This window comes from Quercus suber, unplaced genomic scaffold (assembly GCF_002906115.3).
Source record: "Quercus suber isolate HL8 unplaced genomic scaffold, Cork oak 2.0 scaffold_464, whole genome shotgun sequence".
Taxonomy (NCBI): domain Eukaryota; kingdom Viridiplantae; phylum Streptophyta; class Magnoliopsida; order Fagales; family Fagaceae; genus Quercus; species Quercus suber.
In genome coordinates, this window is record NW_027069915.1 from 304,056 (window position 1) to 327,310 (window position 23,255).

The following is a 23,255-nucleotide window of genomic DNA, read 5'->3' on the forward strand; positions in this document are numbered from 1 at the left end:
CTTGGTGAAATGTTTTCACTTTTTGTCAACTGTGGACTTCTGTCACATACTTTTGAAGTTTGGTCATTGGTTAGTTAGTTGAGTCCGTGAGTGGCGAGGAACCAAAAAAAAATGGCATAGAGCTTTCAATCAATTAAAGCCAACGTGCAACTCGATGGCTTGGAATTTGGAAGCAGCCAGCCACGACAAATTTCCACTACATAATGGTCTTCAATTATTGTGAATAAAATTTTTACCTTAACGTTAAAAAAAAATACATAAAATATGATACTTTTCACTGAGAAAAGATTTTCCAAATCCAAACCATCATTAGTACTTTCGTTTTTTTACTCTACTTTTTGCATGACTGATTATTATAAGGCCCTCTTTAGATTACTCATAGACTTTAGTAGCACAGCCAATCTGCATTTTCTAGTATGTATGTGGTTTCTCCTTTCATCAATAAGTCAGATGGTTTTAAAAACTTAAATGATTAAAATATTGAAAAAAAATCTGATATATATTTTTTACTATTTGAATCGACGGTTTTTACTGTTAAAACACTGGGTTTTATGGTTTTTATAGAACCAGTTGAAGGTCCAGTTCCTGTTTCCTCTTTGACAGTCTGCTACTGCTTTGGTCATGCCTTTCATTAAAAAATCTATAATTGTTTGTTATTACAGGTGATGTATTTCGGCAATTAATTTAATTGGAATCTTAATAAGAAGTTCTTATTTACAAGATTTGTGATTTATTCTCTGTAAATAATTTTTATATAATATATATTTAAAAAAAAAAAAAAAAAAACTCAAACCCATAAGATTATAAACACCAATACTACTTCAGTTTTTTATTCTCTGTAAATAATTTTTATATAATATATATTTAAAAAAAAAAAAAAAAAAACTCAAACCCATAAGATTATAAACACCAATACTACTTCAGTTTAATTCCCCTAAATTTGATAGCTAAAATTGTGAATATGGACAATCCTTTTATGAAGGACATGGTTTGTATATTTTATATTACCCTTTGCTCATAATAAGTAATATATAACGGTGTATCGTATATGTTAAAGTGATTTCAAAAGTCCGTAAATTGCTTGGGTTAGAAGAAAAATTCTGTATAAGCAGATGACTTATAAGATAATATTTCCCAAGTGTTAATAATCTTCTCCCGGTGACTGTAAGTTTGCTTAATATATATCATAATATCAATAAGTTCACTTTGAGAAGCAGTTGTTAATTCAAGTCTCATGTTTATCTGTCTTTTGTCCGGACCTGTAACCAAATCATCATAGCTTAAATTAAATGACTAGTGCAACTAAAATTGAAGTGTTGTTTGTTGGTCCGGCTTCATTCCCTGTTCTTGTGTGGACCTGCTGCTTTCTCTATGTTCATGAAAATTAATGCCCTTCAACTTTGTACAATTGTGTATGTTTCTATAGCCTAGAAGCATGTTCCACATTTTTGAGGTGTTATATGCTGTACCCGGCATATGCCGGGTACAGCGTATAAAAATTGGTTTTTGTGGGGAAACACTTTCCTAGAAGAGAAGGCACATTAGCCATGGCCCGTGACTTCTTTTCCTGCAAAGGAGCATAATTCATAAATAGGCATTTGTCCAGTGCTGCATTGATATAAAAAATAATCATGATATTTTTTTTTTGATTTTCTACTTTGTCTCTTCAAAGTTTTCAATCAGAGACTAATCACTGTTTGTGTTGGGTGAGCCCACGAAGGGATAAAGCACTGGCCCAGGAAATTCTTTTCAAAGTGCAGGTAGTAGGACTTGAATTAGGGAGCATACTCAGTCAAGCCCAGTACAAGCACCTTGAGACCGAGAGTCCAACTAACTTGGCCAACCAATATTGATTGTTATAAATATTATAAATTAGCAACATCAAAATGCTACGCTTCCATTTTAATATAATAAATATATAAATTGTGCATGATCATAATAAATATTTGATACCAAAATTTATGAATATGCATAATATTTTTTGAAGGAAATGTTTGTATATTTGATATGGACAAAGTTTAGTTATAAAATTGTTTGTAACCTTAGGCTACAACTTTACTCAATATTTTTTTATTAGAGGTTAATTTTGACAAATCTATCATTCAATTACATCTTCTTCTTATATCCTCTATGCTTGCAAAATTTTAAGAAAATTAAAGATCACTAGATATGTCATCAATAAATTTTTTTAATTGCAAGTTTTTGTAATTTAAAATTATATATAAAATATAAATTTATAAATCATATAGTAAATAATATTCAATTGACACAAAATTTGATATGTGTATTAACATTATTTTATTGAGTTAGTTTGTAGCCAAACTTTGTTCATTTAAAATTACCTTTTGCTCATATTATAACGGTGTACAGTATATGTCAAGTGGTTTCAAAAGTATGTAGATTGCTTGGTTTAGTGGCAAAATTGTGGATAATATTGCTCAATTGTTAATAATCTTCACCTAGAGAGCTTGCTTAATATCATATCAATGAGTTCACTTTGAGAAGAATTGTTTTAGTATTTAAATTTTCATGTTTGTAGCTATTTTGTGTGGACCTGTAAAAAAATCATCATAGCTTAAATGGTTAGTGCAATTAAAATTGAACTGTTGTTGCTCCTGCTTCCCTGTTCGATCTTGTGTGGACCAACAACACTTTTTTTTTAGTTAGTAATGGTTTTGTTCAGCAGAATATGGACTTATTGGAAGTTGGAACCTATGAGTCTGTGAACATGATGAGCCATCCTCATTCCACAATACACACCGTAAAATATAAATTCTAATTAAAATTGATATGGATATTACCATCACATTGGAATACTTCATGGCCCACATATTCTTAAGACTTTGTTAAGATACTCTTTGGGTCGTTTGGTTTGCGTTTTGGATTCACGCGTGCGTCTGGCTTTTTTTTTTTTTTTTTATCAGTGCCTTTTGCACTGTTTATAAGATATGAACGAGTGCAAACAGGCAAAAGAACAATAATTTAAAAAGTGAACAATATCTATCGTTTATCTCAAAAAAAGTGAATAGTAATTAGAAATTATTTTTTTATTATTTTTATTTTTTAGTAAACTATTTTAGTAAATTTTTTAATTATTAAAAAAGAAAAAAAAATCAATTACAATACTTAATGACCAATATTTTCTTTTTACTGGAATAAATAAACACCAATAATAACATTTAAGATTCCCATTAAAAAAAAACATTTAAGATGACGTACCATATTATGGATACCATATATCATATCCTTAGTAAAGACAGAAATTATCTTAATAAATAAATATTAAATGTTTTGTAAAGCATAAGATATTTGAGATTCAATTCTAGTCTATACTAAAAATTGATTGGTATCTTGGTCTGATGATAAAGAGCTATCATTAAGAGCAAAATTTTCTAAAAAAAATGTTTTCAGTATTTATTAATTGTGTTTAGATACTGTTTATTTTGTTGAAAATTAAAAATATAAAATATTATAGTAAAATAATTTTTAAAACTAACTTTTAATAAAAAAATTACTAAAAAAAAGATTTGTGATTCTTGTAAATAGTACATGAGAGCCGCTGACTGGTGTCCTACGTCAACGTCGTGCTGAAACGCGTTAAAAAAAAAAAAAAAAATGCATGTACGAGACCCACTGGCGGGTCTGTGTCCCACGTTCACGTGCTGAAACGCGTTAAAAATAAAAAAAACGCGTGTACGAGACCCACGGGCAGGTCTGTTCACGTGCTGAAACGCGTTAAAAATAAAAAAAACGCATGTACGGATCCACTGGCAGGTCTGTGTCTCACGTTCACGTGCTAAAACGCGTTAAAAATTAAAAAAAAAATGCGTGTACGGAACCCACTGACAGGTCTGTGTCCCACGTTCACGTGCTGAAACGCGTTAAAAAGGCCGAATAGTAGGAGCGAAGAAGCACAGGCACACCTGCTATTGCGTAATCTGTTTCTCACTTTGCTCCTTATTTTTGTTATTCGCATTCTGTTTCTTTATCGTATTCTCAACTTATAACTTTCAGTCTCCATTAACTATGGATGGTGTACTACCGTCACTCGTTACTGATCTCTTGAAGCAGTTGGGTTCATTCGCTCTACAGGAGCTACAGTTGCTTGTTGGAGTTGATGATGAACTCCAAAATCTTCAAGACAATTTCAAAATGGTCCAGGCGATGCTCAACAAGTTCGAGGAAAGACGACTGAGGGATAACGCAGTGAAGCTTTGGTATGATAAGCTCGAAGATGCATACTACATGATGGATGACGTGTTGGACACCTGGAAAACTGCAAAGATCAAATTACAAATTCAGAAAGAAGAAGAAGAAGGAGAAAAAGCTGCTCATAGTAACGCTCCTGCCCCCCTTGAGAAAAAAATGATGAAGGTATGGTCCTTCCTCCCCTCTCCATCATGTTGGTTTCGTCAAGTTGACAATGTTTCTGTTCGTCATGAGGTTGGTCACAAGATAAAAAAACTGAATGAAACATTAGCTAATATTCTCAAAGGCAAACAGGAGTTTGGGATTGACTTGAATAGTCAACCTGAAAGAGTTGAAAGACTAGAAATTACGTCCATTGTGGATGTTTCTGAAATAGTTGGCCGTAATGAGTATAGAGATGATCCACTGAACAACCTATTAGGCATGGGTAGTCAAGAAAAAAGCAGTCCTCTTGTCATCACCTTAGTGGGCATAGGCGGTATAGGAAAATCAACTCTTGCTAATCTAGCCTATAATCATTCAAAAGTAAGAGATCATTTTCAGAAAATGATGTGGGTTAGTGTTTCTGACCCTTTTGATCAGTACAAGGTTGCCAAAGCAATCATAGGAGGGCTTGACCCTAAACATGAATCCCTCAAATATACCACTCCTACATTGGAAGATCTATTGAAACCAGTTTGTGATTTGATTAAGGACAAAAAGTTCTTTCTTGTCTTTGATGATGTGTGGGCTAAAGACTTCCTAAGAGAGTCTCAAAAGTGGGGGCCTTTCAAAGCTGCTCTCAAAAGTGGTGCCCAAGGTAGTAGAATTCTAGTTACCACACGTAATAAGGATGTTGCGCAAATGATGGGGAGCACCGAAACCCACACAATCAACTTAGGGAATTTATCTGTTGATGATTGTTGGTTGATTATTAGGAAAATAGCATTTTTTGATGAAAATATAGATCAACATAAGGATCTTGAACCACTAGGTAGACAACTAGCAGATAAATGCCAAGGCTTGCCACTTGCTGCAAACCTTTTAGGGAGTTACATGCGCAACAAGAGAAGAAAAGAACAGTGGGTGAAGGTTTTGGAAAGTAGTTTGTGGGATTTAGAAAATGTTGAAAAAGGTCTTTTAGGACCATTGTTGTTGAGTTATTATGAATTGTCCTCGGCAGAGAAACAATGTTTCTTATTTTGTGTTGTCTTCCCAAAAGATCATGTCATTAATAAATTTGAGTTAATCATCCATTGGATGGCACAAGGCTATATCAACTCAAAAGGAAATATGAAGATGGAAGACATAGCGGAAGAGTACTTTGAAAAATTAGCCACGCGCTCTTTTTTCCAAGATTTTGAGAAAGATGAGAATGATGGTAGAATTAAAAGTTGCAAAATGCATGATATTGTGCATGACTTTGCACAGAAAATGACAGAAGATGTATGCTTCACAATTAAAGGTGATAAAAAGGTTGAGAAAGACTTTAAGAGGGCTCGTCAGTTGTCATTAATGGTTGAAGAAACATTTCCTGAGTTTGTTTATGAAGCAAAAAATCTACGCTTTCTCTATTTATATTTTATGCCTTCTCAGATGGTCCAATCCAAGTTATTCAACTATTTGACATGCTTACGTACATTACATTTGAAAGGTTGGTACATTTTGGAACTTTCAAATGAGGTGGAAAAATTGATACATTTAAGATACCTCAAATTATCAGACTTAGCGATAGAAGAATTGCCTGAAAGTATATGTAATTTATGTAATTTACTAAGTCTGGATGTTAGTGACTACAGGATACTTGAGAAATTACCTCAGGGGATAGGTAAACTAATTAATTTAAGACACCTCCTGCTTAAAAATGGTGAAGTTGGAATGAAATCGTTCCCGAAGGGAATTGGGAGATTAACTTGTCTTAAAACATTACAATACTTTCCTGTAGGTAAGGGTGAAGAAATATGTAAACTGGGAGAATTAGAACATTTGAACCACATTCAAGGGAAACTTCAAATAGTAGGGTTGAGTAATGTGGTAGATTTTGGTGCGATCGAGAATACATTGAAGAAGAAGAAGGACCTCCGTTATTTGGGGCTATTTTTTAACACATTAGAGGAAATGAAAGACTTTGAAAAGGAAGAGGAAGATGAGGAAGAGGAAGAGATAGAGGAAGAAAGAAGAAGAAAAATGGAGAAAGATGTAGCCATTCTAAATGCCTTAGAGCCACCTCCCCGCTTGGAATCTTTAGAAATTAGGTTTTATGAGGGCACCACAGTGTATCCTAATTGGATGATGTCCAAATTGACCTATTTGAAAAGGCTTATTATCAGAGAGTGCCCAAACCTAGAGCAGTTGCCTCCTTTGGGGAAGCTGCCGTTGCTCAAAGAATTAGAAATAGTGCTCGCTCGAATGATTCGAAAGGTGGGAGATGAATTTTTGGGAATAGACATAGAAGAGGAAGAATTATCAGAATCATCCAAAAACAATAACAACAAAGACATCATCATATTCCCAAACCTTAAATATCTCAAATTTACTGGATTGGGTAATTGGGAAGAATGGGGTGGGATGGGAGGAACAATAGAAGAAGAAGAAGAAGAAAAAGATAATAGTGCTAATGCTTTTGTTACTAATAATACTCCAAAAATTAAAATAATGCCGCTTCTTCATTCCTTGGAAATTGGGTGGTGCGGCAATCTAAAGTCTCTGCCAGACTACCTGCGTAATACTCCATTACAGGAATTGGATATCCATGGATGTCCAATTCTCGAGCAGCGTTGCAAAAGAGGGATAGAAGATTGCTGGCCCAACATTTCTCACATTCCAAACATCGAAATTGATTATAAATATGTGCAAAAAGACGGTCAAATTGATTCAGAGGTAATTCTTCTTTTCTTGCAAAACTATCCTATCAAATATATAAATACTAATACATATATGGATTTGTGCAAATAGACGCAGCTAATTAACTTCTATATTTATCCCATCAAAAACAATTGATAATACCAACCATGTCCCTTGATAAATTTTCCCAATATCACAAACAGACTACCGCCACCAAATCATTCTATTTGTTTGGGTTGTGATCCTTGTTACTCTAATCTCTCAGTGGTGTGGGTTATATTCTATTATATTTTTCTTGTTCATATTTTTGTTTAATATTATTATATGGGTCATTGTGGGTTTTGTTCATTTTGGGTTATTTAAACTACTGAGAAGTAGATGATTTCTACTTCTCAGTAGTGTTTGATGAAAAAGAAGATGTGATTTTGCCTGTATCTCATGAGAAGTATGCAGAAGAGTTGCTGTTCCAAGAGGCTCTTATGTGCTCTATCTACTCCTCAGTAGCGTTTGATGAAGAAGAAGATGTGATTTTGCCTGTATCTGATGAGAAGTATGCAGAACTGTTGCAGTTCCAAGAGGAAGCCTTAACCTTATTGCCATTACTGTCATCGCCAACGCCAACAATACAAGCAATTCTTCCAACCTCGGAACCAGGGCCAGCAAAAGAAGCTGGAGAATCATCATATAGCTTCTGTGAGATATGTGTGGAAAGGAAAGATAGTGACCAGATGTTCAAAACTGAGAGCTGTGTTCACTCATTTTGCTCTGATTGCATTGGCAAACATGTTGCCACAAAGATCCAAGAGAGCATAACCGTTGTTACTTGCCCTGGATTGGACTGCAAGGGTGTCATAGAACTCGATGCTTGCGGGGCAGTGCTTCCGAAAGACGTGTTGGACAGGTGGGACGAGGCTCTATGCTTCCGAAACACTGATGATCTGGTTGAGGTGGACAAGATTGAGGGCAGTAATCATGAGAAAGATGATGCGGCTAGGTTTGAGGCAGATGAACAAGTGGAAGGGGATTTTTAAATCTGGATAGTACAGGGCAGTTGACATGCACAAAAGAAGACAGATACAATATGATGAGACTGGGTAGTAAGAGCATGGTGTTGAAGAAGACAATGAACGAGGAGGTCAGATTCCCTTTTAAATTGCTTAAACATTACCTTTAAATCTATGTTTATATTGCTACTTTATGCCTCTTATTTCTAGTTACCTTTAATATTTCTATCTTCAATTAATTGCTTGAATTCCATTGTGTGTTTAGATCAGTGATTATACTAGATAAAACCATTTTAACTTTTTTATTGATTGATTGATTTCAATAAATTTTTGTTTTTAGCTACAAGTAGAATTTTTTTGAATGATGATGGCAAGAGCAAAGAGAGATATAAAGCCTCTGTTTATGAAAATCTCTCCAAGTTTTTTCCTAATATAAGATGTTCTTCTTGTAATATCTTTTTGCTCTTGATTTCAATTCAGTGTTTTTATTGGCTTGCTTGTTATTTGAGCTATATATTATTTGTTATTTTTTCTTTGATTTATTACTAATTCATGTGATTAATCTTAACCATCTTGATAAAAATATGTTTTTGCATTTGCCATTTTGGTGAAATAAAAAAAATTAAACCCTAAATGCATTCCTACTATTCCATGTGGACCATGTCAATGTCAATATTGTCTCCCTTATTCAGGTGATTCAGGTTGAACCTGTTCTACTTTTCTCCTTGCTATTCTTTACTTTTATCTCAAACAAACTTAAGCATCTTTAAATGATCATCATTGTTCAATCCAGGATGCTGGCTGGGGCACATCCATCAAGTAATTATGCTGCCCAGGTCTATTCTGTTCTCAACGACTTTATTCTTTTTGAAGTGTTTCCCTGCATTAATTCTTCTTGATCAAATCTGCCAATTTTAAAGAGAATCAATCTTTCTTGAAATAGCTTCACCAAATTCTTGTAGGTTAGAAAATTTTATGAAAGATTCATAGAAATGTACGTTTCCCTTGTTACTTGAGATGTGGAGTGTTGCTTGATTGTGGAGTCACCATTTTATCTTGAAGGAGCTAGTGGACTCCTTGAATTTATTGTGAAAAGACAAAGAAAATGGCAACATGGTTATAGTAATTGTTGAAGTCACAAAACTTCTTCTAGAAAGAATGCATACAAAAGACTAGCAGGACATGAGTATGCAGAAATCTAAGGGGATTTAGGTATGGATGCTAGGATGTGAGTCTTGCTTTGGAGTTAACTGTGTTGTTTGCCATGCCTGGAGATTGTGAACATCTCAGTTTTGAAATATAGCAAGGAAAGAACTTGGAGAGGATTATTTGTGCAGCAACTAATTCTAACTTTAAGGACTGCCTATTATTTCCTTCATTTTGCTTTCTGACATGGTGCTAGAGACGTTAATGTAATTTCAACTACTTGAGTTGGCCCTTTTCAGTTTAGTAAATGGTAAATGTAGCACTAGAACATGACAGTTCCTTCATTTAGGAATTGTCAGCCTCTATACAAGATACAAACTTAAGAACCATTGATTTGGTTATAGGTAAATCATGTGGCAGTTTACTTGTTTTTTTTTAATTATTTTTTTTTATTTTAAAGAAACCTTTAAGGTCCCTAACACTTTTTTTAGTTGTGTAGCAGATTGAGCTATTTTTTGCTTTCTTGATTTGATAAATACTGATTTTGGTGCATTGTGAAGAACATGGTCAAGGCAGGTGTTACGCAATGATATAAAAGTTGTTTTTGGGTGCTAAGATTTAAAAAAAAAAAAAAAAAAATTTAGGGTCCGTTTGGATACAGTTAAAAATTGAAAATTGAAAACACTGTACCAAAATAATTTTTTAATGTGTAAATAGTATCGTTGGACACATTTTTAATGAAAAAGTTGCTGAAAAGTGTTATTTGTGGGTCCGTGAACAGTGCACAAATGCATTGTTCACGGTTGAAAAGTCAGCCTTTGCGGCTGAAAGCAAAAAAAAAAAAAAAAGGGGGTGAAACGCGTTTGCGTCCAGACGTGGACGCAAAACGCACAAACCAAACATACACTTAATGGAAAATCTCTACACCCATAATCCTGGGCTAAAAATAATATAACTGCACAACATTGAGTAGCAGATTGAGTTATTTTATTCTTTCTTGATTTGATAAATAATGATTTTGGTGCATTGGGGAGAACATGGTCAGAGCAGAGATTACGCTATGATATAAAAGTTGTTTTTGGGTGCTAAGATTTAAAAAAAGAAAAAAAATAAAGTTAAAGGAAAATCCCCACACACATTATCCTGAGCTGAAAATAATATAAAAGCAAGGTGTTAAGAGTCGTTTGTAAAAAATTAGTATATCATTTATTGTAATATGATTTATTTAGCAAGTTGGTTTGGTGGGGTGCCTATCAGGAAAGGTGTTCAGCATGAAGTAAAGGGGGAACCACCCGTAACTTGAGCAATTAATTTTGTATTGGTCTTTGTGGAGTTTCTTTATTTTGGATATTTTGAATAATATGACATAAATCTTATGCTTTTCTTTTAGGCATGCATGTGGATTGATGATGATCAAGACAATGAATCCGGGTAAGAAATCAATGACAAAGATTTTGAGGTTGAGGTATACAAGATTGAGGCCAGTAGTTATGAAGAAGATGGGACTTAGCATAAGGACTTATCAAAAAAGAAGATTGGACTAAGTATAAGGCAGACAGAGAAGTGGAAGTAGACAAGATTTAGTGAGTTGACCAGTACCGAACGATTGACATACACAAAAGTAGACAGATACATATTATGAGCTTGGGTAGTAAGGGCAAGGTGTTGAAGAGGACAGAGGCTTTAAAGATGAAGGATGAGGTGAAATTCCTTGATTAATTGCATGATCATCATTTTCAATCTGTGATTATTGCTACTTTGTGCCACCTATTATTTCTGGTTACTGTTAATATTTCTATCTTGGATCAATTTTCTGAATCCCATTGTGTTTAGATTAATGATTATAGTTGTTAAAACTATATTATAATTTTATTGATTGGTTTTATTGAATTATTGCATGTTTGTGTGTAAGTGATCATGAAGTTTAGTTACAAGTAGAGTTTTTATAAATGATGATAGTGAGAGATATAAAGCCTCTGTTATTGAAGTTTGGGGTGACTTTGACTCTCCCTTTTTTGAGGATTTATTTGACTCTCATCTTAGAACCAGAACTATCAATCCCTCCCTGCTGCCTTCCTTGCCACCTTGCCACTCTTTGGGTTTGTGTTCTTTCCTTGAGATAGATATGATCATTATAAAATAGAGATGAAAATGATTTCCAGTCATGATTTTTTTAACGCCTTGTTTGATGCAGGAAATTAGGAGGTGTAGGCTTGCAGTTGCAGCGGTAGGAATACTGAAGACAATTGACAATGACATTCCAGTACTCCTCAAGGCATACACAACTCTAAAATCTGATGCTCATGCATATCTCCTGATACAAAACCATGATTTGATATTAAGCCTCTTATATTGGATGTCATCCTCTTCCTAATGTGAGATATAAATTATCCTTTGGTTGCAACACTGCTGTTCGAAATCTCAAGAAATACAACATGCAACCCATGTTCAATCGTAATGTATTAAGAATGGTACCTGTGTTGGCAAGTTAATGGGCTATTACAGTGGTAAGCTTCATTCCTCTAAATTGCTATTTTAACTTAACAAAGAGTTAACACTTGAGAAATTATTGGATTGATCTGAACATGTACTTCCTGTTGAAAAGAAAGTTCCTGATGGTTGGATTGTAATCTTGTATTGATTGTGAATCTTAAGCAATTAATTATGAGTCAAAGCATTTGTTCTCTATGTTGTTGTCATTTGGAGTTAAGATTTGAGTTTTTTGATATCTCTAATTTCAAGTGGACTGGGCTAAGTGATATTAATAAGTTTCTACACAATGATAATTTTTGTAGAAGATCACTCTTCTCTGTAGGAAATATGGAGGACTACCCCCAAAGTTGTTTTCCCTGGACTTCTAAAATCATTGACAATGTCACTTTTTAACTGGAACTCTGGTGCTCTCTATGCTTCAAATGATTGTGAACTAAGTTAGATCGAGTTCATCTTAAGATAATCTCAATCTAGTTGTCACTTATGATTCAGATCAGAGACAAGTCCTCTGGATTTTACAAATATCAAAAGACTAGGAGATTAACACAAACCGCTTGCTATGGATGAGGAAGAAAGATCAAGATCAATCTCAAAGAGAAACCCATCTGGGGGGTCACAGTCACAGATTAACACTACTAGTCATGGTACATGATCTACTTTTTCCTAAACAACTTGTGTTTTGTTCATTCAATTGACAAATGCATCCTTATTTTCTATTCATTTTGATATTTGTTAATGTAGATCATTTGGAATAATATTAGGTAAATGCATTCTGCATAAATTTGATTTCGCTTATTAATTTATGTTTTAATATTACATCAATATGGGCCTTGTGGATTTTCTTGATTTTTTTGTATTTAGGCCAATCTGACGTAACTCATTATGTGCTATTCTTTAAGGATTTTGGGTATCAATAAGATGAGAACCAGAGTTTTTAATAACAACGGTGATAGAAGAGAAATTTAAAAGCCTCTATTCTTGTGGATGTTTAAGGTGGTTTGGCTCTCTCTTTTCTGCTTCATTTCTCCACCCTTGTCTTAGAATGAAAACAATTAAACCACCCTGCCATATACATCTCCAAACTCTTCAGGTTTGTGTTTTTTCTTATTCCAAATCTTCTTATTTTAATTGATCTGTTTTTGCTTTCAAGTCCATGTTTTCATCATACCCTGCATATTACTTGATCAGTGGAGAACTTAAATGGTGGAAGACCTCTGGAATGGGTTAATTCATTGCACTGTTTCTGTTGCAGTTGAATAATATTTAAGTTGTTGGATCTCAAAGCCCATTCAAATTTTAAATTTATATATTCTAATTTTATATAGTTATTGTTAACTATATATAGTATTTCTGTTAGAATAATCACAATCAATCTTTTAATCTTATTAGTTGTCACTTCAATTTTTTAAAATGAAAATTATAATGTTCAAATGGAGTGAATGCTAATTTTTTTATTATTATTATTTAATTTCTCTTATTTTTGTGATATTGTTTTAATAGTATTGATGAAATTGCTTTGTTTGGTTGTTGATGAATGGATTGTTTTTTCACATATAAATTAACTGAATGATTACCCCAAACCTGCTTGGTAAAATAATCCTGTCAACTTAACTTCATTATTTGTATTGTTAAATGTGAACTGAAATTTTTTTTGAAATTGGAAATCTATTTCCTCTCACTTTCCCTTCTATTCAATATTGTTGATGCATGATGTATATATAGACTAATCTCAAAGACTTGCAAAGTATAATCTGTTAGTCAAGGAATCTTGAATAAAGTTTATTGGAGGATTTTCATTATATGCATATCCTGGTTCTTTAATGACCCACCTAAGTTTACATTTTTAATTAAAAAAAAAAAAATCATATTTGCACATCGACTACCAACTAAAGCAATTGTATATTGTTGTCAGAAATCTCCTTATTTGACTTTTCATTTTTGAGCATACAGTTAAGACTTGATGGCTTCAGCATATAATATGAATGACATATTGACTTTGGTGTAATTGAGAGCCCCACCCCCTAAAGAAATCTTTAGTGGTACGGAAAACCACAATAGAGAGATTCTGATAACTTTCAAAATTATATTAGTGACTTCCAAGCTCGCACCACAATTTCTTTGTGCCCAGCTGCAATGAAATTGCGAGATTGTCTATAACACCTTGCTAGTACTCACTACTCAAATTCTTCTAGTATTTAAATTCTCTAACACTACATGGGAAAATTTGTAGGGAAGGTTTTGGAGTTTGGGAGTGGCATTTTCTGGGTGGTGATTTGACCTTTACAAGCCATCCTACTATAAAGCAGCAAGCAGATTGTTCGAAACAAGTCCAAAAGTATTGAGAAAAGATGTGTTGGCCAAGGATGAAGCAGAAAGTCAGAAACCTCGTTGGCTATTAGTGGTGCTATAAAGTTTTTCCTTTAATATTTAAATCTTTCATTTGTAACTTTTTTCACTAGTTCTTTTTGGTCTTGTTCTCTTTAATATTTTGAAAATTAAGGCTCCAATTTTTTTTTTCCTAATCATCTAGTTTGAAAGTTATTGAGTTATATACTTGCTCGGAGGTGACCACTAGGAGAGAAGAAGAAATCACAAATACCTTGGATACTCTTCTATAGTAAGGTATATTCTGATATTTCATTTTAATCTTCTGTCTATTTTCCTTTCTATTTTCTCCATCCATAATATTTAATTTTCTTTTGGAATGAAATGGACATACCTGAAATAGAAGTGAATATATAGAAAAAATTGAGGCATTAAAGTCATATTCTGCTCTTCAATTGTAATTCACCTATAAGTATCTTTATATTCTTTTTCTTCTGGTGATGCTGTTATATTTGCTTTATAATCCAAGGTCAGTAACTTCTATTTCCAACCTTTATGGGCCTAGGAATGTTTTGGTCTCATTCCAAAACATCATGCAATAATGTTCCAATCTAATTCAGCCACATTTAATCTAAACATACAGAAGGCTGTGTGTACTAAAAGCTTGTTAACCCTTCCAAGATGCAGAAAGAAGTTTAACCTAGAATGCTGGTTCTTTAGCAGTCCATCTTGTTTGATAACTACAAAAGGCAACTAGTTAATTTTTCAGTAACACCTTTATTTAGCCTTCCATCTAAAATTTGAAGGCTTAACACCTTGGGTGTTTTTATTATTTTTTTTTTAAAATAAATTATTTAGAAGAATTCGGGGAAGCCCTCATAGCTCAAATCTATTCTTGTTAATCATCTAGTCAAAATGTTATAGGACTAGGTACTTGCTATGTATCAAGTTTCTAAATCTATCTAATGCTTGTTCTTTGTCTTAGAGCAGAATGTATTTCTTGATATGGAAGAGTTCGAAGCATGGGAGGCAGCTGCCATTAGGGATGAAGATATCATGAATACTTTGGCTTCGTTAATTGGATTAGGTAACCATCACACAATATGTACATCCAGAACAACATTCTTGGAAGTGAACTGAATTTCTTATTGGTTTATTGTGACTTCATTGCTGTCTAATGTCAATCATGTCTCACTCAAAGAGTTCCCTCCGTTGTTTATTTCCTTCAAGAAGTACTCTATCTCTCTTCGTCCATCCTCCTATGTGTTAGAAAAAGTTTGTTTCTCCATACTCTTCCTGCCTTTTCCTTCTCAATGTGGTGGTGGTATTACTTCTAATTGATGCTTGTTACCATTAATAACCCCTATCCAGCACAAGAAACAATTCCCACTTTACAAGGGAGCTCTGAGGGCCAGCACTTGGACATATGAGCAAGGATTCTGAATTGCCAAGGAAGTATGTGTTCCCTTTGTACATTTTAATGTTGCCCAAATTTTTCCTTCAGGTATCTATCTGATGCTTTATTAGGTTTCCATTTGGCATGCTGTTATTCAGTTTCTTCTATCTTCCCCTCCATTTATCTGTTGGTATGGATGTCACTCATGATTCAGATCACTTACAAAGCTCACTAAGCTAGTAGCAGAACCAGTGTTTGAAGTAATTTGCATGAAGAATGGTGTTGAATGCAACAGTGAAGAGTATTATAGTGATGATGATTTGAAAGATGGCTTCCAATTTCATTCTTAATAGCCTTATGTTTACATTGAAGGTTTGCATTTTTTTCTTTGGACTTGAAATGTCTTTATCCTGTATTTATGGTGACTGTTCATAGAGACTTTTGTTCTTAAATTATCACATCTTTCTTTTGCAACCCAAGTGTCCATACTATTTCTGGAGTTTGTGCACCGTCTACTATAACCTTTGGGTGCTAATACTGCATACTTAATGTAGCATAGTTAACTATATATTCTTCTTCTTTTCTCATGAGGTGCTTTTCTGTTAGCTTTTTAAATCATCCTACCAAGCGGTCATCTATGTTTAAAATCATTTTGGATTGTGGGTAAAGTGTTGATTAATAGATTTCATAATCAACTTTAGCATCTTTCTTAACTGCACAATCCCTTCTAGAAAAGTGGCTATGCATAATCAGTTGATCTTTTATATCATAGGACACCACAGTGATGTCCTGCCAAAGTCAACAATATTAGTTGGAACATCTTCTTCATTTTTTGGCCTATTGGGAACCATGCTTTCTGAGCTTCTAATTGGACAATCTATGCAAATAAGGTAGCATATTCTTTTTGCCCTTATGCCTTGGCTGGTAAAAGTCACAGTCTGAGACTCAGAGCTAAGGTTTTATCTGATTAACCTAAACTTACATGCTCTTAATTTGTGAGAATAGGTCTTGACTCCTGAATATTCAGTGTGCAGCACTTGTACGTTGTAACTCTCAAGCTCATTATTGCCATAAATTTGTCCCTTGGATTTCTTCCTCGTGTGGTCGATTCTGCTCATATTGGAGGATTCCTGTCAAGATTTCTCCTTGTCTTCATTCTTTAGGTCTGCAAATCTTCATGCATCATCATTAGAAATAAAGCAGAAATCCAGGCATAAGTGCTATCGATACTTGTTATAGGATTACAGCTTTAGACCTTTAGTGTCTTAATTCAAGGGTAATTAACTTGAACTTTCTCTGAATTCTCAACTTCTAGTTTAAGTATGTACTGTGGAAAAATGATCCAGCTTTGGCTAACCTTTTTCTTTTCTTTTATTTTATCTACCCCCAAGAATTGGCAGATATGCATAAGGATGTATTGAGCTTATTAATGGTCAGAAGCCGTATAGCCATGCAGTCTGCCTTTCTAGAGCATCAAGCACCTGAATGATTGTGTCAGTCTATTTGCCTACCTTCAAGCTTTGCAAGTATAACAAAATGACTTTTTTTATGGATGCACGTACCATTGTTTTCAAGTGTAAGGCAAGCAGGGACTTGCATACTGTGATAAAGGATCTTGGTTGTATACACCTCCCATCGACAACTTTTAAAGCTGGCCAGCTTGCAGATTGTGCAACCACTCTTTCATACTCATGGCCTGGATACCTTACCATTAGTATTGCACAACTGCATTGTACAAACACTAGGGGTTGTACATTTTTATTTACATTATTATGCCATTCTCATAATAATTTTAAAGTATTTTTCATGTGTATTATTATAAATCAATCCAACAATCCCTCATATTTAATTCTCCCAAATGGGGAATTTGAAGAGGTTAGGGAGGGGATGGGAGCCATTTGTATTGAAAAAATTTTAATCGTCAATCTCGCTCTAATGATATCAATTTATATTTTTTTTCTTTGAATTTCATTTTCCTCATCCATCCTCTCCCTAATTAATTTTTAAAACATTTAAATAAAGGGAAGAGGAAGAGGTGCTTTTTTCCCTTCCCTATACTTAATTTTTAAAGCTTCCAAATCCGTTCCCCTTCCCCCTTCTCTCCTTTCTCTCCTTTCCCTCTACTCCCTTCTCCCTTCAAGCTTCCAAACACATTGTAAATGGCTAATGCAAATAAAATTCAAATGTTGTTGGTCCTACTTCAGTGTTGTTGTGTGGATGGTGGACCTTCTGTTTCCATTAGTTCATGAAAAAATGTTGCCCTTGAACTTTAATTTGTGTAATGTTATATTTATGATGAATTAAAGGAAATTACATATGTAGGATTATTTATTTATTTATTTTATGAGTATATTTGTAGGTTTGTGAGTTGGTTAAATTGTGGAACTCATCACTTTTTGGATCTTGATTCATTACTTGCAGGCCAATTACTTATGATCAATTATACAATTTTTTAAAGAGCGTTCCATTCTTCTTAGTTTGATACTTTTTATTTGCAATGTTTAATTTCCACAAGAAGAATTTTAACTAAGGTCATTGCCCATCTATATGGGCAAAACATCAACTTTTTTTTGGCTGAATAAATACTTTATTGATCAAACCCCAAGGCACAATTTTTTTTTTGAGAATGTACAAGGTACAAATTTAATCCTGAATTTTCTTTTGATAGGTCACAATCTGAATGACCCCTTGTGATTAACCCTAATTAATTAATTTAGTCAAGTAATTAATTAATCAATTAATCATGCAATTTTATGGAAGCACAAACAAATCATCAATCAACTAAATAAGCAGCGGAAAATAAATAACACGGTGATTTGTTTACGAATGGGGAAAACCCTAATGGCAAAAACCCCACCGGGTGATTTTCAGATCACCACTCCCGAAACTCCACTATTATCAAATCAAGCAGTTACAAGTAAAGGAATCCCAAGTACCTTACCAACCTACAGTTGAACCCTTACCCCAATACCCAATTGGACTTAATCTGTAGTGACAGTCTCCACCTTTGATGCACGGCTCCCAAGTACATGACTAATCAATGCGCGGATCCAAGTACGCGACTTCAGAACACCAACTGATAAAGAATGGTTGGCTGCAAAGTTCTTCAGATCATCCTTTCTGATGAATAGCAAGAAGATGCTTGGTTACAAAACCCTATGGTGCAAATACACAGCAACTTCTTGATGGAAGATGAACTAGGTCAAGAACTTCGTCTGTTGATCAAAATTTACTTAAACAGAGATTGCTCAATGATAAAACAACTTGTGTCACCCAAAACGGCTCTTAAAATAATCCTTTTATATGTTTAGGGTTAGAGGAAAAGAAGGCTCAAAAACATATTCACGGATCCCAAGAAAATCAGATTGGAAATCTGACTTTTTAAATCTCGACAGATAGCAGGTGTCGAGGTAGCTGTCGAGAGGTGTCGAGCTTTATAAATTTTGCACTTCAACTTGCTTTCTCTTGGATAGATTTGATGACTTCAACACTTGACCTTGAAACATTGTTTCTTGAAGTATTAAAAACACATAGAACTACCCAATTACAAGCAAAGTGCGTTTTGTCAAAGGATTAGCCAATTTACATAACTAAGTGACATATGTTCTTAAACAAGTTAAAACATATATGTCCTAACAATCTCCCCCTTTGGCAATCCGTGACAAAACCACAACAAACAAATGAGCATATGAGAGAAGTTATAAATCACTCAACTCATATTCACTTGTTGAATACAATAAAATCTATCCTAACACAAACTCTTGAAAAACTTTGCAAGAAGAGAGCTTATGATAAGTAGACTTTGACAACCTGTATTTCTGAAACACTTTAAACAAAACTCATCAAGGCATCTTGTGTGAAACAGAAATAAATAGATTGCATACAAGTATAAAGAACATGTGTATAAAGATAGAAAAGAAACAACACATGAAGAGAGAGGTGAAAGAAACATACATCCACATATAAAGAATATAAGTACAATGTATGTAAAATGGTCAAAGGACCTCATATACAAGATCAATGTATCTAAGAGATAAGAAAAGAAAAAAAATACATATATAGCCTCACTACATCCCAAAAAAATGACAACACTCCCCCTATCAAAAATGTCCTATACTAACTCTCCCCCTAAGATGACTACTCTCATAGCCCAAAACTACTCCCCCTTTTTGTCACGAGTGACAAAGGGTAGAGTGTCATGTAGACATCTCATCGGCAGAGCTAGCATCCCCATCATCATCATCATCATCATCCTCATCATCCTCAGAATCTGACGCTGCTGGAGTAGATGGTGAAGGAGTAGCCTCTGGAGCAAATCCACCCATGATCGCCTGCCGTCGTGCAATACGACCCACACGAACATTCACCTGATACAACTCAGCAGAGAGTGTATCAAGACGAGTGTCCATGCGCTGCAGCTGCGCCATAATATCACCAAGGGATACATCGCTCGAAGAGGAAGAAGGAGCAGATGTAGATGGAGCGGATCTGGATGGCGCTGAACGGGAGGGAGGAGTGGCACCTGGCTGTCTCGACCTGAACTGCGCCTCACTACGTTTTACGGTAGCGGCATCTATGGCAGATATGTGTGTGAAGTGGTCGGACACAGGAAAGGGAACAGAAAAATGGCGTAGAATCCGCGTGATAGCAGAAGGAAAGATGAGCTTATCACGGGACGCCGAATCAAGATAGACCTCTATGATAGATCGGATGAAGTGAGAAGGGAAGTCTATGGTAAGATGCTCAAGCAAAGAAAGCAAAAATCGAGCACGAGGCTCTGTGATAGAGTTATAGTGAGAAAGAGGATGGAGAACAAAAGTCATCACCATGTTAATGAATCTAGGACCTTTAGCAAAAGGCCTACATGATGTGAACTGATGCTCACCCCAATCAGCAGGGCGCTCACAAAAAGCAGAGATGAGCTCATCTTTGGACACAGTCCTCAGACGCTCACAAGAGGGGTAATCTGGAAACTCTATCCTAGGTACTCTAAGCACATCCGCAACAAGTTGCGGTGTGACAGGAATGCGCATACCTCGAACGCGAGTAACAAAATGAGGTACTGAAAGATCAATCCCGTGCATGTTGGAGTAGAACTCCTGTATCAGCACGAGAGGACAAGTGACCGGGATGTCACACAGTGACCCCCATCCCCTACTGTTAATGACAGAGGGAAGGTCAGTATCGGCGAAGTCCGCCAGAATAACGTGGCGTTCCGAATGAACACCTCGTTTAGAAAAGTTCTCCGAAAATGCCTTATGAGCATCTCCATCACGGAACCGAATGTTAAAAGGAGTAGTATCTGAAGAAGTAGAAGCTCCAGAACGCAGAGGGTTCTGAGCAGGAGTAGATTTACGTTTGGGTGCCATAGACACGACTAACGTAAAAGAATGAGAAAAAGATAGAGAGGGAGACAATCAGAAAAGTCCCAACACAGTTCAAATATATCAAATATGTTGAACAACAAGTACGTATGCATGGGAATGCATGAGCATGTGACATGAAAAGAAAAAAACATCATGGGCTCAGCCCAATCCAATCCTAGCAGCACACAAACATAAAGCACACATCTAAATGCATGTAAATATCATTATAATGCAAATGAAATGCAATGTATGACATTTTGAAATCATCTAAGTGCAAACCCAACCCAAAATTTGAAGAAAAACTCAACAATTTTGAAAAACCCCAAATTTTTATGAAAAATCCCAAAAACTAGGTTTTCAAACATGAAATGCATGAAAAAGGAAGGGAAAAGTGATCTTACCAAGAGATTGAAGCAAGGAATGAGCAAGATCCAAGGGGGTTGAAGATTTGAGTGAGAAAATCAAGTTTGGAAGATGAGAAGCCACGGACAGATCGAGTGAGATCGAGAGAAATGAGTGCAAAATCGCGATCTGCTCTTAAATAGGCACCTCAGTAATTCTCGACAGCTGAGGTGTCGAGAGGTATCGAGGAAGCTGTCGAGGAAGGTATCGAAGAAAAATGCCTTCGACAGATGCAGGTATCGAGAGGTATCGAGGAACAAGGCCAAATGCAGATTCAAGAAGCTCGATCGATCGACAAGGTATCGAGAAGCTGTCGAGAAGACAGAAGAAATCTCGATCGATCCACAAGGTATCGAGACAGGTGTCGAGAAAGAAGACTCAAACAGCATAAGTGAATCTCGATCGATCCATCAGGTGTCGAGAATCTATCGAGGGGACAGAGACTTTCTCGATCGATCCATCAGGTGTCGAAGAGGTGTCGAGATTGCGATAAGAAACAACTTGAGAAGCTCGACAGATGACAGGTATCGAGGAGGTGTCGAGGGAGGTGTCGAGCCAGCAGTAAAAACCAGTTTTTCGAGAAAGGAAAAACACAGACATGAATGCAATCCAACACACATCTCAACCAAAGATCCACTCAACATATAAACCTCTCAAAAACATCTCTCAACAAGAAAATAAGCACAAGGATCATGCAAAACACACACACACACTAAACAAGTCTAACCAATTTTATATTTCAAAAACAAGTCAAGACAGTTTAGTGAGCATACATTAGCACATGTAAAACCTTTGTGATGGCCAAATCACATTGTACCTGCACATGTATCAAGAGTAGCAAAGAATATTGCGTGTTGTGTGTGAAAAATATCGCAAGATTGCATATGTGTATACATGTTATGACGATCTGAGATATGAGAAAATAACTTTAACTCACACACAATCATAACTGTTTGATGGCGACTATCACTTTAGAGGTACATCCTATAACTCCCATATCTCCTAGAATATAAGCTTGCAACCTTATTTAAAGCATTTTTAATCTTTTTGCTTTTAATTTTCTTTGCATGTTTTCTTTTATTTTTAGCATATTATACATGGGCATAAAAGGGAGAAAAGAAATACCCAAGATGTTAAGCATTTGACATCGCACTTTTGCTATGTCGAAGCATATGAATGTCTTTGACACTGCACTTTTGCTATGCCGAAGCATACATGTGTCATATTATGATTAACGGGCAACAGTGGTGAGATAGTTATTTATGCCTTTCTCTTAGGATTTCTAGTCCTATCCGTCAAAAAGAGTGATATGAGTGTTAAGTTTTAAGAGATAACCTAATCTTACCCATCATAAACAAGAGCCACAAAGCTCACTTGCTTAGTTGTGCATAGAGATGCTCATCTAAGTTACAAGAGATACAAAGTTTAGAAACTTTGTTTCAATGGCCATCCAAGGTACACAAGTACCAAAGTACACAAAACACACACTGTTTTTGTATTTTTCAATTTTTTTTCCAATTTTTATTTTTAAAAACAAAATAAACAAAACTGAAAGTAAACACACAAAACATGTTAAACAAAGCAAAGCATAAAACTAGACTGACTCAACAAAAATGCAAAACACACAAGTAATGCAACAAACAAGAAAAACAAGAAGGGAAAAAGAAAGTGATGAAATCACTTAGAGTCTTTTTTCTCCCACACCTTGGAAGAGCCTTTCCTTTGATTGAATCCTTGAACTGGTGGTGAGGGGGAAGAATTGAAACCGTTCAAGTTAGAAAGAAACATGAGGGCTTTTAGAATATCTCCAAGAGGAACAAGAGAGGATTGAAGCTGATTTTGGCTTCTAGATGCTATCATGCCATTGCTCTGTTGAGTGGCTAGCCACTTATAGTAATTTGGTCGAGTATGACCGGCAGCTCCACAATGATGACAGAGATGCTGCTTCTTTTGTTTAGGCTTTTGAGAGTTAGCCTTCTTAGCCCTAGGGTTTTTAACATCTTTCTTATCTTGTTTAGGGGGTGCTCCTAAGATAGATTTACCATTGTCTAAGTTCTCACTAGCTAATTCAATTTTGACATCAGTGTTCTC

General features: G+C 35.1%; 1 protein-coding gene across 16 annotated transcripts; it reads left to right on the top strand.

The window, feature by feature from the left end:
* Nucleotides 1-3,907: 3,907 nt before the first annotated feature.
* Nucleotides 3,908-17,255, top strand: LOC112002869 (putative disease resistance protein RGA3). 16 transcript variants are annotated; one of them, XM_065762566.1, is made up of 15 exons: nucleotides 3,908-7,068; nucleotides 7,479-8,167; nucleotides 8,830-8,872; nucleotides 10,573-10,883; nucleotides 11,377-11,689; nucleotides 12,168-12,319; nucleotides 12,575-12,765; nucleotides 13,906-14,297; nucleotides 14,991-15,087; nucleotides 15,202-15,275; nucleotides 15,372-15,504; nucleotides 15,611-15,768; nucleotides 16,169-16,286; nucleotides 16,424-16,672; nucleotides 16,797-17,255. In XM_065762566.1, the coding sequence occupies exons 1-2, from the start codon at nucleotides 4,027-4,029 to the stop codon at nucleotides 8,061-8,063; spliced, it is 3,627 nt and encodes a 1,208-aa protein (XP_065618638.1). In that variant the 5' UTR covers nucleotides 3,908-4,026; the 3' UTR covers nucleotides 8,064-8,167; nucleotides 8,830-8,872; nucleotides 10,573-10,883; nucleotides 11,377-11,689; nucleotides 12,168-12,319; nucleotides 12,575-12,765; nucleotides 13,906-14,297; nucleotides 14,991-15,087; nucleotides 15,202-15,275; nucleotides 15,372-15,504; nucleotides 15,611-15,768; nucleotides 16,169-16,286; nucleotides 16,424-16,672; nucleotides 16,797-17,255. The 16 variants fall into 16 exon arrangements, with proteins under 16 accessions (XP_065618638.1, XP_065618636.1, XP_065618629.1 ...); XM_065762564.1 differs by having other exon boundaries at nucleotides 15,202-15,232; XM_065762557.1 differs by having other exon boundaries at nucleotides 13,906-14,076; nucleotides 14,206-14,297; nucleotides 14,991-15,232.
* Nucleotides 17,256-23,255: the final 6,000 nt, after the last annotated feature.